General features: G+C 44.6%; 1 protein-coding gene across 1 annotated transcript in view; it reads left to right on the top strand.

Moving 5' to 3' along the window:
• Window positions 1-745: 745 nt before the first annotated feature.
• The window catches only part of KIF6 (kinesin family member 6), an 82,929-nt gene continuing 69,120 nt past the window's right edge, over window positions 746-14,554 (top strand). Inside the window, exons 1-2 of the mRNA XM_038761192.1 lie at window positions 746-785; window positions 13,778-13,886. Of these exons, the coding sequence (XP_038617120.1) occupies window positions 761-785; window positions 13,778-13,886 (134 nt within the window). The 5' untranslated portion in view covers window positions 746-760. The remainder of the gene's footprint in view (window positions 786-13,777; window positions 13,887-14,554) is intronic.

Below are 14,554 nucleotides of genomic sequence, written 5' to 3'. Positions count from 1 at the left end.
CAAGGCCCGTGCTCTAACCAATAGGCCACACTGCTTCCTAATTTCTACCTCTGTCTCCTCCTTCTCTCTCCCTGTGCTCATTATCCTCTCTCTAACTCCCTCTCCCACGATCCCTTCTCCTTGGTAGCAACCTTCTCTCATTTTAACTGCTTTATTTCTCTTTTCCTCCATGTTTTCCTTTCCCCCACTACCCCTTGCACAGCCTCTCAAAAGATCCCATCTTTCCAGTGATTTATCAACTTTCTGTCACCCTGTTACAAGCTTGGCCCCCTGTTCAAACACAAACATTGCTCTCCTGATTCATGCCCCCTCTTTCTAAAGTCAGTGAGGCAAAATGGAAGTGTTTCAATTTGTAGCATGACGGTGTGGCCTAATGGAAAGAGCACTGGCCTGGGAATCAGAGGACCTGGGTTCTAACTCCAATTCTGCCACTCACCGGCCATGTGACCTTGGGCAAGTCACTTAACTTCTCCGTGCCTCTGTTTTTCTCATTTGTAAAATGGGGATTTAATACCTTTTATCCCACCTATTTAGACTGTGATCCCCTTGTGGGACAGGGACTGGGCCTGACATGATTATCTTCTATCTACCCCACCACTTAAGGCAGTGCTTAGCACATAGTAAGTGCATAACAAATATCACCATTGTTATTATTCAGTCTAGGTGAAAACACTCCGTCAAGGGGAGTCTATACACTCATGGACCGGTGAAAATTTAAGTCCTCTGATGACACCATGGGAAAAGGCCTGTCACATGCCCCATGACACCATCTTTAAGAGTGTTTGGTGAGCTGATATTAATTTATTAACTTCTAAGAACCTAAGATAATCCAATACCAGAATAGCCCAATGGACCGTTGAGACTACTTTTCTCCTTCCAAGAGTAGTAAAAGGATCCTCTTGTATACCAAACCATCCCCCTCTCCAGACCCCTTCATGTACCTTTTGTCCACGAACGTATCCTAACCCCTCTTGGATCTCCTGATATTCCCAACCTGCCAAACTTTGCAAGGTAAGGAATCCCATAGGATAACCACCCGCTGTGTGACTTGTAGAGATCCTGCAGCATCCAACTACTAAAATCTCGGGGGTGAGAATCCTGGGAATATATTTGCAGAAGAGCAGAGCTGTGTTCACCTCTCGAGGTGTGGCAAGGAATTGGTTGGATTTAAGAAAGCATCATAGTGAGCATACAAAGCCAACCATGCACTCAAGAACATGCATGCTAATTGTTACAAGGTATCCTCCCAAGCACTTAATGCAATGCTCTGCACATAGTAGGTGCTCAGTAAATACAATTGATTGGTTGATTGAACTTCCCTTAGTCAAGGACCTTCGGGGTGGAACATATTTTTAAAAAATGATTTTTTTAAGCACTTACTATTTGCCAGACTCTGACTGTGCCAGGCTTCTAGACTGTGAGCCCGTTGTTGGGTAGGGACTGCCTCTATCGGTTGCAGAATTGTACTTTCCAAGCACTTGGTACAGTGCTCTGCAAACAGTAAGCGCTCAATAAATACAATTGAATGAATGAATGCCAGGCACTGTTCTAAGCACCGGGGTAGATATAAGATAATCAGGTTGGTTACAGTCCCTGTCCCACATGGGGCTCACAGTCTTAAAACCCATTTTACAGATGAGGCATCTGGGGCATAGAGAAGTGAAGTGACTTGTCCAAGGTCACACAGCAGACAGATGGCCGAGCCAGGATTAGAACTCACATCCTCTGCCTCCCGGGCCTGTACTCTATCTGCTAAGCCACTCTGCTTTTCGAGATGCATCCTGCGATACAAATACGGTTCAACAGGCTCATGTTGGGAAGTCAGTCTTTCAGTCAACCATATCTATTGAGCGCTTACTGTGTGCAGAGTACTATACTAAGTGCTAGAGAGAGTAGACTACAACAATATAACAAACACATTCTCTAACCACAACGAGCTTACAGTCTAGAAGATGAGCATATAGGGATCTGCATGCAAAAGTACACAGAGCCCCCTTCATCCACCCCTCACCTCCAGAGATGAGAAAAAGTATTCTAGTGGAACTTTATTTATTTATTTTACTTGTACATTTCTATCCTATTTATTTTATTTTGTTGGTATGTTTGGTTCTGTTCTCTGTCTCCCCCTTTTAGACTGTGAGCCCACTGTTGGGTAGGGACTGTCTCTATGTGTTGCCAATTTGTACTTCCCAAGCGCTTAGTACAGTGCTCTGCACATAGTAAGCGCTCAATAAATACGATTGATTGATTGATTGATTGATTCTAGAACCACCTTTAATATTTTCAAGGGAAACTGGCAGCCATAAATTATGGCCGGTAGCCCACTGGCAGTCTTGCACAATTCAGGTGAGTTTGGCCTGGCCGAAGCTACCCAATTTCCATTCGTGGTCACCATATAGAATTAACCGTTCCTTCAATTTTCACCTCGAGTAGTATCTCCAAGACCCATTTTAACGATACGCGTATCCCCCGCCAGTAGAAAGTGTAAACCCGAAGACTTGTTTCTCCCAGGAATCAGGACCCTCCAGCCACGAAAAATGCAGAGGGCATTCTTGGTAATGAGGAAAGGAAGCCAAAACAAAGAAATTTGAATGTCAACTACAAGGAATTGCTAAAACCAAATAGATGTTTTAATGAGCCAGTTTTCGTCTCATGACGGCAAATCGATCTTAAAACCTTCTGGTTTATGGTGTTACTGGGAAGACTGGTGTTGGCAATCACTAAGCAGGAAGCAAAAATATACACAAAGCCATGGAGCTGTAAGGAAAGACAATGTCAGGAAAAATAATAGTATTTATTAAAGCGCTTATTAGGTGCAGAGCACTGTAGTAATAATAATTATGGTATTTGTTAAGTGCTTACTATGTGCCGGGCATTGTACTAAGCACTGAGGTGGGTATGAGCAAATCAGATCGGACACAGTCCCTGCCCACTGTGGGGCTCACAGCCTCAATCCCCATTTTGCAGATGTGGTGAGAAGTGAAATGACTTGCTCAAGTTCACAGAGCAGACAAGTGGTGGAGTCAGAATTAGAACCCATGACCTTCTGACTCCCAAGTCCATGCTCTATCCATTACACCATGCTGCTTCTGGGAAACAATCCACAAATGGAAAATTGCTAGTAATTTTTTTATGACATTTGTTAAGCACTTGCTATGTGCCGAGCACAGTTCTTAGCTCTGGGATTGATACAAACTAATCAGGTTGGACACAGTCCCTGCCCCACGTGGGGCTAACTTAATCCCCTTTTACAGATGAGGTAACAGAAGCCCAGAGAAGTGAAGTGACTTTCCCAAGGTCACACAGCAGACAGGTGGCAGAGCCAGGTTTAAAACCCAGGTCCTTCTGATCACAGGCCCATGCTCTATCTGCTAGGCCATGCTGCTTCCCTTGCTTTCCATCGATTTCTCTCTTTGTGAATGAAAGGGTTTGAAACTCTCCCACAACACAGTAGAGATCACCTTTAACAAATGATTTCTGGTTTGATACCTGCTTCATCATAATAATAATATTTGTTTATCATACAAATTTGTTATTGTGCAGTGCCAAGCACCATAGAGGAGCAGCATGGCCTAGTGGATAGAGCACAGGCCTGGCAGTTAGAAGGTCATGGGTTCTAATCCCAGCTCTGCCACTTGTCTGTTGTGTGGCCTTGGGTAAGTCACTTCACTTCTCTGTGCCTCATTTACCTCATAAAATGGGGGTGATTTGCTTGTATCCACCCCAGAGCTTAGTACAGTGCCTGACACGTAACAAGCGCTTAAGAACTACCATTATTATTATTATCATTATTACCAATGACGGAGTAGGTACAAGATAATCAGGTCCCACGTGGAGCTCACAGTCTAGATAGGTCCAAGTGGAACATGGACTATTTTCAACCTGATTAGCTTGAATCTACCCCAGTGTTTAGTACTCTGCCTGGCACATAGTAATCCCTTAACAAACCAATACCATAAAATTATTATTATTATTGAGGAATAGGCATCAGACCCCCTCTTAGGGTCACATCTGGGGAGTTTCCAGTTCTCTACCAGTCTTGACTCTGGAAGGGAGTCAAGCAGAGGCCTACCCATTCCATTCCTAGCTTGGCCAGTGGCTAGCAAGTGGAAGGCAATCTACTACACGTCAAAACTCACCTGTGCTGGCAGTGGCGACATGGGAGAGAGTTAAGGTCAGAGACTCAAGTTTACTGTGCAGAAGGAGGCAATGGAAAACCAATTCCGTATATTTACCAAGGAAACTCTATGGATACACCTTCAGAACGTGTGCAGATGGAGGTTGAACATTCTGGGAGAGATGTGTCTATGGCATCGCTATGGGTCAAAGACAACTGGTTGGTGTAAGGCAAGACAAGGCATCAGACCAGAAATCATTTGTTGCAGATGTTCTCTATTTTGCTCTTTGGGAATTTCAATCCCTTTCTGTCACTGAGAGAGAAATAGATGGAAAGCAAGAAAATCTTTCCTCCGTAAGTACCCATTAGCTCCAGGTGACATTCTGCTTGCTCAAAAACAGGCATTCAAACTCCCAGAATCTAGACCCAGAGACTCCTTGAGGTAGTACAGTGATGGAGATAGATTATGACGCCCCCCTCAACCCTGAATCTTTTTGTTTTACTGCATCAGTGACTGTGAGCCCACTGTTGGGTAGGGACTGTCTCTATATGTTGCCAATTTGTACTTCCCAAGCGCTTAGTACAGTGCTCTGCACACAGTAAGTGCTCAATAAATACGATTGATGATGATTGATGATGATCAATGAGGGAAAAAAAAAATCAACAAATCCAATGTGGCCCGGCAACATGATAATATGGCCCTTCACGTGCTTTCATACATACCCCCTGGAAACGTTCCAGTGCCCCAAATTCCTGTCAGTTTCAAAAGCAGAAATGTCAACATGATACAAATTGTTTTTCGAGTTTTAATGTTGGTTATCAATCTGGGCATTTCTGAACAACTCTTCACATAACGGGAGCCTTTAACTTTGAAGAAGAAAAATTAGAAGCTATGAACTCCAGAAATACTTTGAGGACTGTGAAGTTAATTCAGTAAATCTTCAGGATAATTTTAAAAGGAACTCATGTTTCTGTTGGAAATGGAAAAACAACCATAGCCAGCTAGACCTTTTTGTAGGTTTCTGTTTCTCCACATGTGGCCAACTTGCTAGGCCCTCCTTAACCTACTTAGGTTATGATTCGGTTTGTGGCAACAGGAGAGTGAATCGAATGCCGTTAACTAAGAGGAAAATAAAGCAAAATCCACCTTAACGCTGTGCCCTTAATTCCCATTCAGCAACACGGTCTATGAGGCATCCCCCTGTTTGCCAGGAATGGAAGGAGATGTGTGATTTCTGGACTGGGCAGTCTTGAAACCATGTTATTTATTTAGATGTGGTGGCTCCACAGGGTGGGTCTCTTAATGTGGGTTTGACTTCAGATTTTCCCTTCCATCCCCTCCCTAGAGTGTTTGCCAAGCTTGCCGTTCGTGAGCCTGGCTCAATCGTGCCGACAGAACCTACCAATTAAGTGCTATCTTTTGACATCCTTCACGTGGCCCTGAGGTAACAGACGGGCTAATATAGGTGTACGGCTCTAAATCCACCAAACCCCAAGGCATCCAGCTGTTGCATTCAGGGTATAACCTAAGCCCAGTGAGAAGAAGCAAGTGTTCTCTTCACCAGAAATGTCTGTCCTTCCCTCTTCACATCTGCAGCTGCTTTAGTCCTGGCGAAAAAGGATATTTTCCCTCAGTCTCCGATTCCCTGTCTTCACTGCACTGGCCCTACCTCCCCCTCAAATTGGCGCTGGTTTACTCGCTGACTTTTAGAAAAAACATAGCTGTTCAACAGAGCACTTAAACCAAGTGAACAATGAATGGTCACTTCGCTGAGACTCCAGTCTTCCAGGAAGCGGCCAAGACTGGTGAGGACGACAAGGAGACACCAGCAACCCCGGTTTGGGAAACACGGTTAAGAGATGAAAAAAGACATTTGCAGCCGAGCAAAAAATACCTTGTCGATGTCTTGCAGTGACTCGTGATTAGCCGAAGGCCTACGAGATCTGCATTCTAACTAAGAAGTCAAGGTGAAAATGGGCACCACCAATAGTGGAAAGCCAAAGCATTCCATGAAGACTGTAAACTCGTCCTCTAGACCGTAAGTTCATTATGGGCATGGAAAGTGCCTGCTAATTCTGTTATGGCGTACTCTCCCGAGTGCTTAGTACAGTTCCCTACACATAGTGCGCACTCAGTAAGCGCCACTGATTCTTAGCAGATGGCCTTCAAAACCTACAACACAATTAGAAAATCAAGCTAAGACATAGGCACATCCAGGGAAGGTTAGTCGAAACAGAAAGTTGATGATATTCACACAACTGCAGCACCACTGGTTTGTATCCGTGTCTGTCTTCCCTTTTAGACCATAAGCTCTTTGTGAGCAGGGAATGTGTCTGATCATTGTTATATCATACTCTCTCAAGTGCTTAGTACAGTGTTCTACTCACAGTAAGCACTCAAAAAATACATTTGACTGACTGACTCACTGACACAGAGAGGAAATCTTACCTTTCACAGCATCTTTCGAATCCACCCTTTTCTCTGCATCCAAACCACTACCCCACTTGACTACCTTATCAGCTTTCTCACTGACCTCCCGGCCTCCTGCCTCTCCTATCTCCAGTCCACATTTCACTCTCCTGCCTGGATCATTTTTCTAAAAAACCTTTCAGTCCAAGTCACTCCACTCCTCAAAAACCTCCAGTGATTTCCTATCCAACTCCCCATCAAACGGAAATTCCTTTTCTACAGCTTTAAGGTACTCAATCAGGGCTGCCCCTCTACCTTACCTCACTGAACTCCTGCTTCCACCCAACCCGCACACTTGGCTTTAATGCCAACCTACTCTCTGCACCTCCATCTCATCTATCTCATCCCTGACCTCTCACCCATGTCCTCTCTCTGGCCTGCAATTCCCCGCCCCCACTTCATATCCAACAGTCCACCACTCTCCCCAGTTTCCAAATCCTCCCAAAATTACATCTACAAGAGGCCTTACTCTGATTAAGCCCTCATTTCCCCCATCCACTTTCCCCTCTGTGTCACCCTACGCGCTTGGCTGTGTATCCCTTCATTCATCAATCAGTCAGTCATATTTACTGAACACTTTTGGGGTGCAGAACCCTGTACTAAGAGCTTGGGAGAGTATAATGCAACAGATTTAGTAGGCATGTTCCCCGCCCGCAAGACGCAGCGTAGCTTAATGGAAACAGCACGGACTTGGGAGTCAGAGGTCATGGGTTCGAATCCCGGCTCTGCCACTTGTCAGCTGTGAGACTTTGGGCAAGTCACTTAACTTCTCTGTGCTTCAGTTACCTCATCTGTAAAATGGGGACTAAGACTATGACTGTGAACCCCACGTGGGACAACCTGATAACCTTGTATCTACCCCAGCACTTAGAACAGTGCTTGGCACAAAGTAAGCGCTTAATAAATACCAACATTAACGAGCTTACAGTTTAGAGGGGGAGACAGGGATCATGTCTACCAACTGTGTTATAAGGAATTATCTCAAGTGCTTAGTATGGTGCTGGGCACACAGTTAACACTCAATAATTATGATTGATTGATTAACAGCTTTTGCAAACAACATATTTCCCCACTCCTCAAGGACCTCCAGTGGTTGCATATCCACCTATGCACGAAACAGAAACTCTTTACTATCTGCTTTAAAACACTGAATAACTTGCCTCCTCCTACCTCACCGCCCTGCACACTACAACCCACTGTAGTGTGGCATCATTTCTCTAATGCCAACCTTCTCACTGAACCTTGATCTCATCTATCTCACCCCCAACCTCTCGCCCGTATCCTGCCTCTGGACTGAAACACCCTCCCTCTTCATGTCCGACAGACAGTCACTCTCCCCACATTCAAAGCCTTATTGAAGGCACATCTCCTGCAAGAGGCGTTCCCTAAATAAGCCCTCTCTTCCTTTTCTTCCATTCCCTTCTGCGACGCTCTGACTGGCTCCCTTTATTCATCCCCCATCCCAGATGCACAGCACTTATACCCTTAATTCATTGACATTAATGTCTGTCTCCCCCATCAGACGGAGAACTTGTAGTGGGCAGGGAATGTGTCTGTTTATTGTTGTATTTTCCCAAGTGCTTAGTACAGTGCTCTACACACAGTAAGTGCTCAATAAATATGATTGATTGTCTGATTGATCACTTGTGGATGAGTCTTTGCATGAGGCCACTGCGCCCATTGTTGGGTAGGGACCGTCTCTATATGTTGCCAGCTTGTACTTCCCAAGCGCTTAGTACAGTGCTCTGTACACAGTGAGCACTCAATAAATATGATTGAATGAATGAATGAATGAAAAGAGAGTCCAGCATCTAGGCAGTACTGCTTGCAGGCTACATCTTATACCTTTTCCACTTCTGCCTCTTCACTTCCGTGGGAGTGCGTGGCAGCACTGATCTGGCATCTGGTGGGAAATCCTAAAAACATTTCCAGATGCTACCCATAGCAATCTGCCTGTTGAATTTGGATTCTTGGTGACAAATCTGAGTCTCTGTTCCTCATCTGTAAAAGTTGTTTTGCCATGACACAGGGTTCTAGTAGCATCCCTTCGATCAGGGTTAGGAGGCACTGTGATATATTGCCTGGTTTCAGTGGCCTCACCTTTCTTATACCCAAAAAATATATTTTTTATGGTATCGTTAGCCACTTTACTAAGCACTGGAGTCGATACGAGCTAATCAGGTTGGACACAGCTCATGTCCTACATGGGGCTCACAGTCTTAATCCTCATTTTACAGATGAGGGAACTGAGGCTCAAAGAAGTTAAGTGACTTGCCCAGGGTCACACAGCAGACAAGTGATGGAGCCAAGATTAGAGCTCAGGTCCTTCTGACTCCCAGGCCTGCTCTCTGTCCACTAGGCCACACTGCTCCTCATCTTCTTTGTGAGATTTTGTGAAGATTTGACACCTTTCTTCATGAGGCTTAGGTTCTTTAATTTTCCCAGCCTTTTTCACTAGTCTCCAGCTCCTAGCAAGGATTCCTGGAAAGGGCACAGGACCAGAGTCAGCGAACCAGTTTTAATCCTGGCTCTGACAGTTGCCTGTTCAAGCCTTAGTTTCCTCATCAGTACATACGTGTTCTCCTTCCCTCTGAGACTGTGAGCCCCATGCTGGGCAGGGAATGTGTCCTGTCTGACTGAACTCCTTGTCTTCCCTCCCAAACCCTGCCCTCTCCCTGACTTTCCCATCTCTGTTGACGGCACTACCATCCTTCCCGTCTCACAAGCCCGCAACCTTGGTGTCATCCTGGACTCGGCTCTCTCATTCACCCCTCACATCCAAGCCGTCACCAAAACCTGCCGGTCTCAGCTCCGCAACATTGCCAAGATCCGCCCTTTCCTCTCCATCCAAACCGCTACCCTGCTCGTTCAAGCTCTCCTCCTATCCCGTCTGGACTACTGCATCAGCCTTCTCTATGATCTCCCATCCTCGTGTCTCTCCCCACTTCAATCCATACTTCATGCTGCTGCCCAGATTGTCTTTGTCCAGAAACGCTCTGGGCATGTTACTCCCCTCCTCAAAAATCTCCAGTGGCTACCAGTCAATCTGCGCATCAGGCAGAAACTCCTCACCCTGGGCTTCAAGGCTGTCCATCACCTCACCCCCTCCCACCTCACCTCCCTTCTTTCCTTCTACAGCCCACCCCGCACCCTCCGCTCCTCTGCCGCTAATCTCCTCACCGTACCTCGTTCTCGCCTGTCCCGCCATCAACCCCCGGCCCACGTCATCCCCCGGGCCTGGAATGCCCTCCCTCTGCCCATCTGCCAAGCTAGCTCTCTTCCTCCCTTCAAGGCCCTACTGAGAGCTCATCTCCTCCAGAAGGCCTTCCCAGACTGAGCCCCTTCCTTCCTCTTCCCTTCATCCCCCTCTCTATCCCCCCATCTTACCTCCTTCCCTTCCCCACAGCACCTGTATATATGTATATATGTTTGTACATATTTATTACTCTATGTATTTATTTATTTTACTTGTACATATCTATTCTATTTATTTTATTTTGTTAATATGTTTGGTTTTGTTCTCTGTCTCCCCCTTTTAGACTGTGAGCCCAATGTTGGGTAGGGACTGTCTCTATATGTTGCCAACTTGTACTTCCCAAGCGCTTAGTACAGTGCTCTGCACACAGTAAGCGCTCAATAAATACGATTGATGATGATGATGACTGCCTTATGTCTAACTTCACAGTTTCCTCATCTGTAAAATGGGAATTACATATCTGCTCTCCCCCTCTCTTACATTATGAGCCCCACATAGGACAGGAAATATGTCCAATCTGATTATCAAGCCTTAGCCCAGTGCTTGGCATTATTATTAAGACAATGTTATTTTGGATCAATCCATTTCCAAGTCTGCATGGGGCAAGATTCTTACGATTAAGTCTTCCTGGAAACTGCCCCCTTTTCAGATTTGTTTATGTGCTCAGTTTGCTTGTGTGCTCACAAGTAGCAGTGAGGTTTACAGGTCTGGGAGTCAGAAGGACCTGGGTTCTAATCCTGGCTTCCCTATGTGTCTGCTATGTGATCTTGGGCAAGTCCCTTCACTTCTCTGGGCCTCAGTTACTTCATCTGTAAAATGGGATTAAGAGGGAGAGCCCCATGTGGGACAGGGACTGTGTCCAACCTGATTAACTTGTATCTACCTCAGAGTTTAGAACAGTGCTTGGCACAGAGTAAGCACTTAACATGTACCATGATTATTATTATTATTGTTATTACTGGCAGGGCGGTCAATCCCTCATTGGCCTTTTCAGCCACACACACACTCAGAGGCAAACGTCATCGTCAGTGGTGTCTTCTTTGACTAAAAAGGACAACTGGATATGTGGTGGTGGGGTGAGGGAGGTTGTGTGTGTGTGTGCAGTTGAATAGGCAAACTAATATTTAGTTGCAAGCACACGTCTGTTGGAATTGGCCATAGCCGATAAAAGAAAGCTTGGAGCAGGCATCCCCAACCTTGATTTCAGAGCCTCAAATATACTCGCAAGCCATTTGTCTTAAATCCTCTTCAACTGCTACCCCGGGGAGTTTTAGGAAAACATGATCCCTCGAGCTTCCCTTCCCCGCATCACTCCCTTTCCTAAACCCTTCCCAAAGAGAACTCCTTATCGACTATGCCGCTTTATGAGAAAAGAAAAACAGATCTCATATTACTTGTAAACCAAAAACGGAAGAGGAGTCAGCCGTATTTAGACATGAGGCTTCCAGTCGGAGGAGCGACACAAGGGGGTGAGTCAGATGTAGAGCCATGGGGGTCGGGGGGAAATTCCATTGTAAAACTGATCTGCTTCAGGCAGGGGTGAGTATCCCAGTTACACTGTTCGAATCCTTCACTGTTGCCCCCTTCAGATGTGTGGGGAATATATATGTGGAAATCTCTCAGAGAGCCTCGACGTTTGATTCTTTATTTGAGAAGGGTGGAGTGTTTCTGTGCACTTCACCGTTCAAACATTCTTCGCAGAGCTATTTTTATCAGCCGAAATTATTAAATTGGTGTCAGATGTGCCCGTGGTGATGCCCAAAACTGAGACTTTTGTCACGGGGCAGGAGTATCTGTAGGGTTTTCCTGTTGAAGGCTGACCACTAAACTCTTCTGAGATGCTGCATAAGTTAAACGCCTTTTCGATCCACCTAAGCAGACAGCCTGAACAAGGTCCAAGCCCATCCTGCCGAAACCACTTTGAACCTGGGTTTGAAAGAGCTGGATCAGCTAGGGAAACCATGAGTTGAAGGTCTAGGTAAATTCAGTAGTGATGCCTATGCATTGTCTTGTCTTATGCTGTTGAGTCATCTCCGACCCATAGCGGCTCCATGGATACATCTATCTCTCCCAAAACGCCCCACCTCCATCTGCAATTGTTCTGGTAGCGTATATGCATAACAGATATATATGTATATTTGTAGACACATACCATGCGTGGCTCAATGGAAAGAGCATGGGCTTTGGAGTCAGCGGTCATGGATTCAAATCCTGGCTCCACCAGTTGTAAGCTGTGTGACTTTGGGCAAGTCACTTAACTTCTCTGTGCCTCAGTTACCTCATATGTAAAATAGGGATTAAGCCTGTGAGACCCCCGGGACAACCTGATCACCTTGTAACCTCCCCAGCACTTAGAACAGTGCTTTGCATATAGTAAGCGCTTCATAAATGCCATCGTTATTATTATTATTATAGACACATATATCAAAGGCACTCAATCAATCAGTATTGTTAATTGAACATTAAGCTCATTTTGGGCAGGGAATGTGTCTGTTCATTGTTTCATTGTACTCTCCCAGGAGCTTAGTACAGTGCTGTGCACCGGTAAGCACTCAATAAATATGACCTGTACTTCCCAAGCACTTAGTACAGTGCTCTGCACACAGTAAGCACTCAATAAATACGATTGAATGAATGAATTACCGAATGAATGAATGAACAGACAGCTGTAATATCAGCTCTTGGGAGCATACAATATAACAGATTTGGTTGACGTGTTTCCTGCTCACAGCCAGGAGAGAGACTTAAAGGCTACTCTCCCTAGAAATCCTAATTGAACTTTGTATTTTATGACAAGCACAGGTGATCCCAACTTTAAAATTGCAGCTACATGGGACTTTGAGCCAAAATGCCCATTAATGAGCATCAACCAGTGGTGTTTATTGAGCCACTTCCTGTGAGCAGAGCACTGTACTAAGCGCTTGGTACAACTTGGTGCAGTACAACAGAGTTGGTAGACATGTTCCATGAACCACAGGGAGCTTATAGTTTAGAGAGGAGCTTAAAAATTACATTCCATGGCAATCCAAATTGAATTTTGAATTTTATGGCAAGCACAGGTGATCCTAACTTTAAAATTGCTACTCCTGGGATTTTGAACCAGAATGAACATCAGTCAATCGGCAATATGTATTGAGCCACTTACAAAGTGCTTGGGAAAGTACAGTACAATAAATTTGGTAGGAACAATTCCTGCCCTCAATAGGGTGAACAATCTAGCGGAATGAACATGAATTCATTGTGAGGCATTGAAAGATTTCAGACAACAATTGTTAAGAAAATTCAAGACTTTGTGTGCTGTGCTCCTAGGCAAGAGGTATTTGGTGAGCTATCTGGCAGGAAATTTGGTAGCTAATGCAAAATGCTAGCTTTCACAAACAGTTGGTAATAATGCATCAATTAAATGGAAGTCCTTTTTTTTGAGAGAGAAAATAAAAAGTAATCACTATCGTTCCCTGAAGTCATACCAACAGTCTATTTATGGACTCTTTCAATGGCATTAGAGAGCGAAGGTAATCCAAACCTCAGAATGGGAGATGAAACAAAAATGGAAAAAATGTGCAATTTACAATAGTGAAAATGCCAATTGTTTTCACTTTCAATTGCCTTCAGTGATCCAATTTTGAACACTCTGGTTTTAATTTTGAAAGAACTTAATGCTGTTTCCCCAAACCCGGAATTCCAGGAATTTAGGCAAGGCTCCTTGGATGCACAAGTGAGTGAAACAAAATGAAGTGAAATGTGTGTCATTGAAACAACCTCCTTCAAAAATGCCTCCAGACTCTTGGCAGGCCTAGAGAGCAGTTTGCTATAATCCTTTCGGTTATATGCTAAAGGAGCCATATGCTGGCTTTAGTGCTTGCCTAAAGGAAGAACAAAGTAAATACCAAACTCATGCTGCAAATGAGGCCAATTTGATGTCTCCCCTGAACAGGAATAAGAGAAGAAATGTCCCTTGGATGCCAAGAGGCTTTTGAAATCTTCAAGAGAGATCACGCTGACAGCATAACCATTGATGACAACAAACAGCTTCTGAAACAGAGGTAAGATGCTTTAGGAAGAAACGCCTCCTTTCCTGGGAGGGAATTGTCTATGGAAAAGAGCCTGACGTCTTTGACCTTCACAGCCAATGAACTTCAGCCTCAGTGGTTTCAGGGTCGTCTTCAAATATGAAGGATCGCTCATACACTCTCTCCCTCTTTTTCTCTCACTTTCTCTCTGCCCCTCTCTCTCTAACTCTCCCTCCCTCCGTATATATAAATAATAATAATAATTGTGGTATTTGTTAATCACTTACTATGTGGAAGGCACTGTACTAAGCACTGGGATGGGTTCAAGTAGACTTCCTCTCTCTCTCTCTCTCTCTCTCTTCAAATACAAAGGACTCTCATCCCCCTCTCTATCCCCCACATCTTACCTCCTTCCCTTCCCCACAGCACCTGTATATATGTATATATGTTTGTACATATTTATTACTCTATTTATGTATTTATGTATTTATTTTACTTGTACACATCTATTCTATTTATTTTATTTTGTTAGTATGTTTGGTTTTGTTCTCTGTCTCCCCCTTTTAGACTGTGAGCCCACTATTGGGTAGGGACTGTCTCTATATGTTGCCAACTTGTACTTCCCAAGCGCTTAGTACAGTGCTCTGCACATAGCAAGCGCTCAATAAATACGATTGATGATGATGATGATGACTATACTC

This window comes from Tachyglossus aculeatus, chromosome 19 (assembly GCF_015852505.1).
Source record: "Tachyglossus aculeatus isolate mTacAcu1 chromosome 19, mTacAcu1.pri, whole genome shotgun sequence".
In the NCBI taxonomy this organism is placed as follows: domain Eukaryota; kingdom Metazoa; phylum Chordata; class Mammalia; order Monotremata; family Tachyglossidae; genus Tachyglossus; species Tachyglossus aculeatus.
Note: the sequence above shows the minus strand (reverse complement) of the source record. Positions and strands in the feature narration are given on the sequence as shown.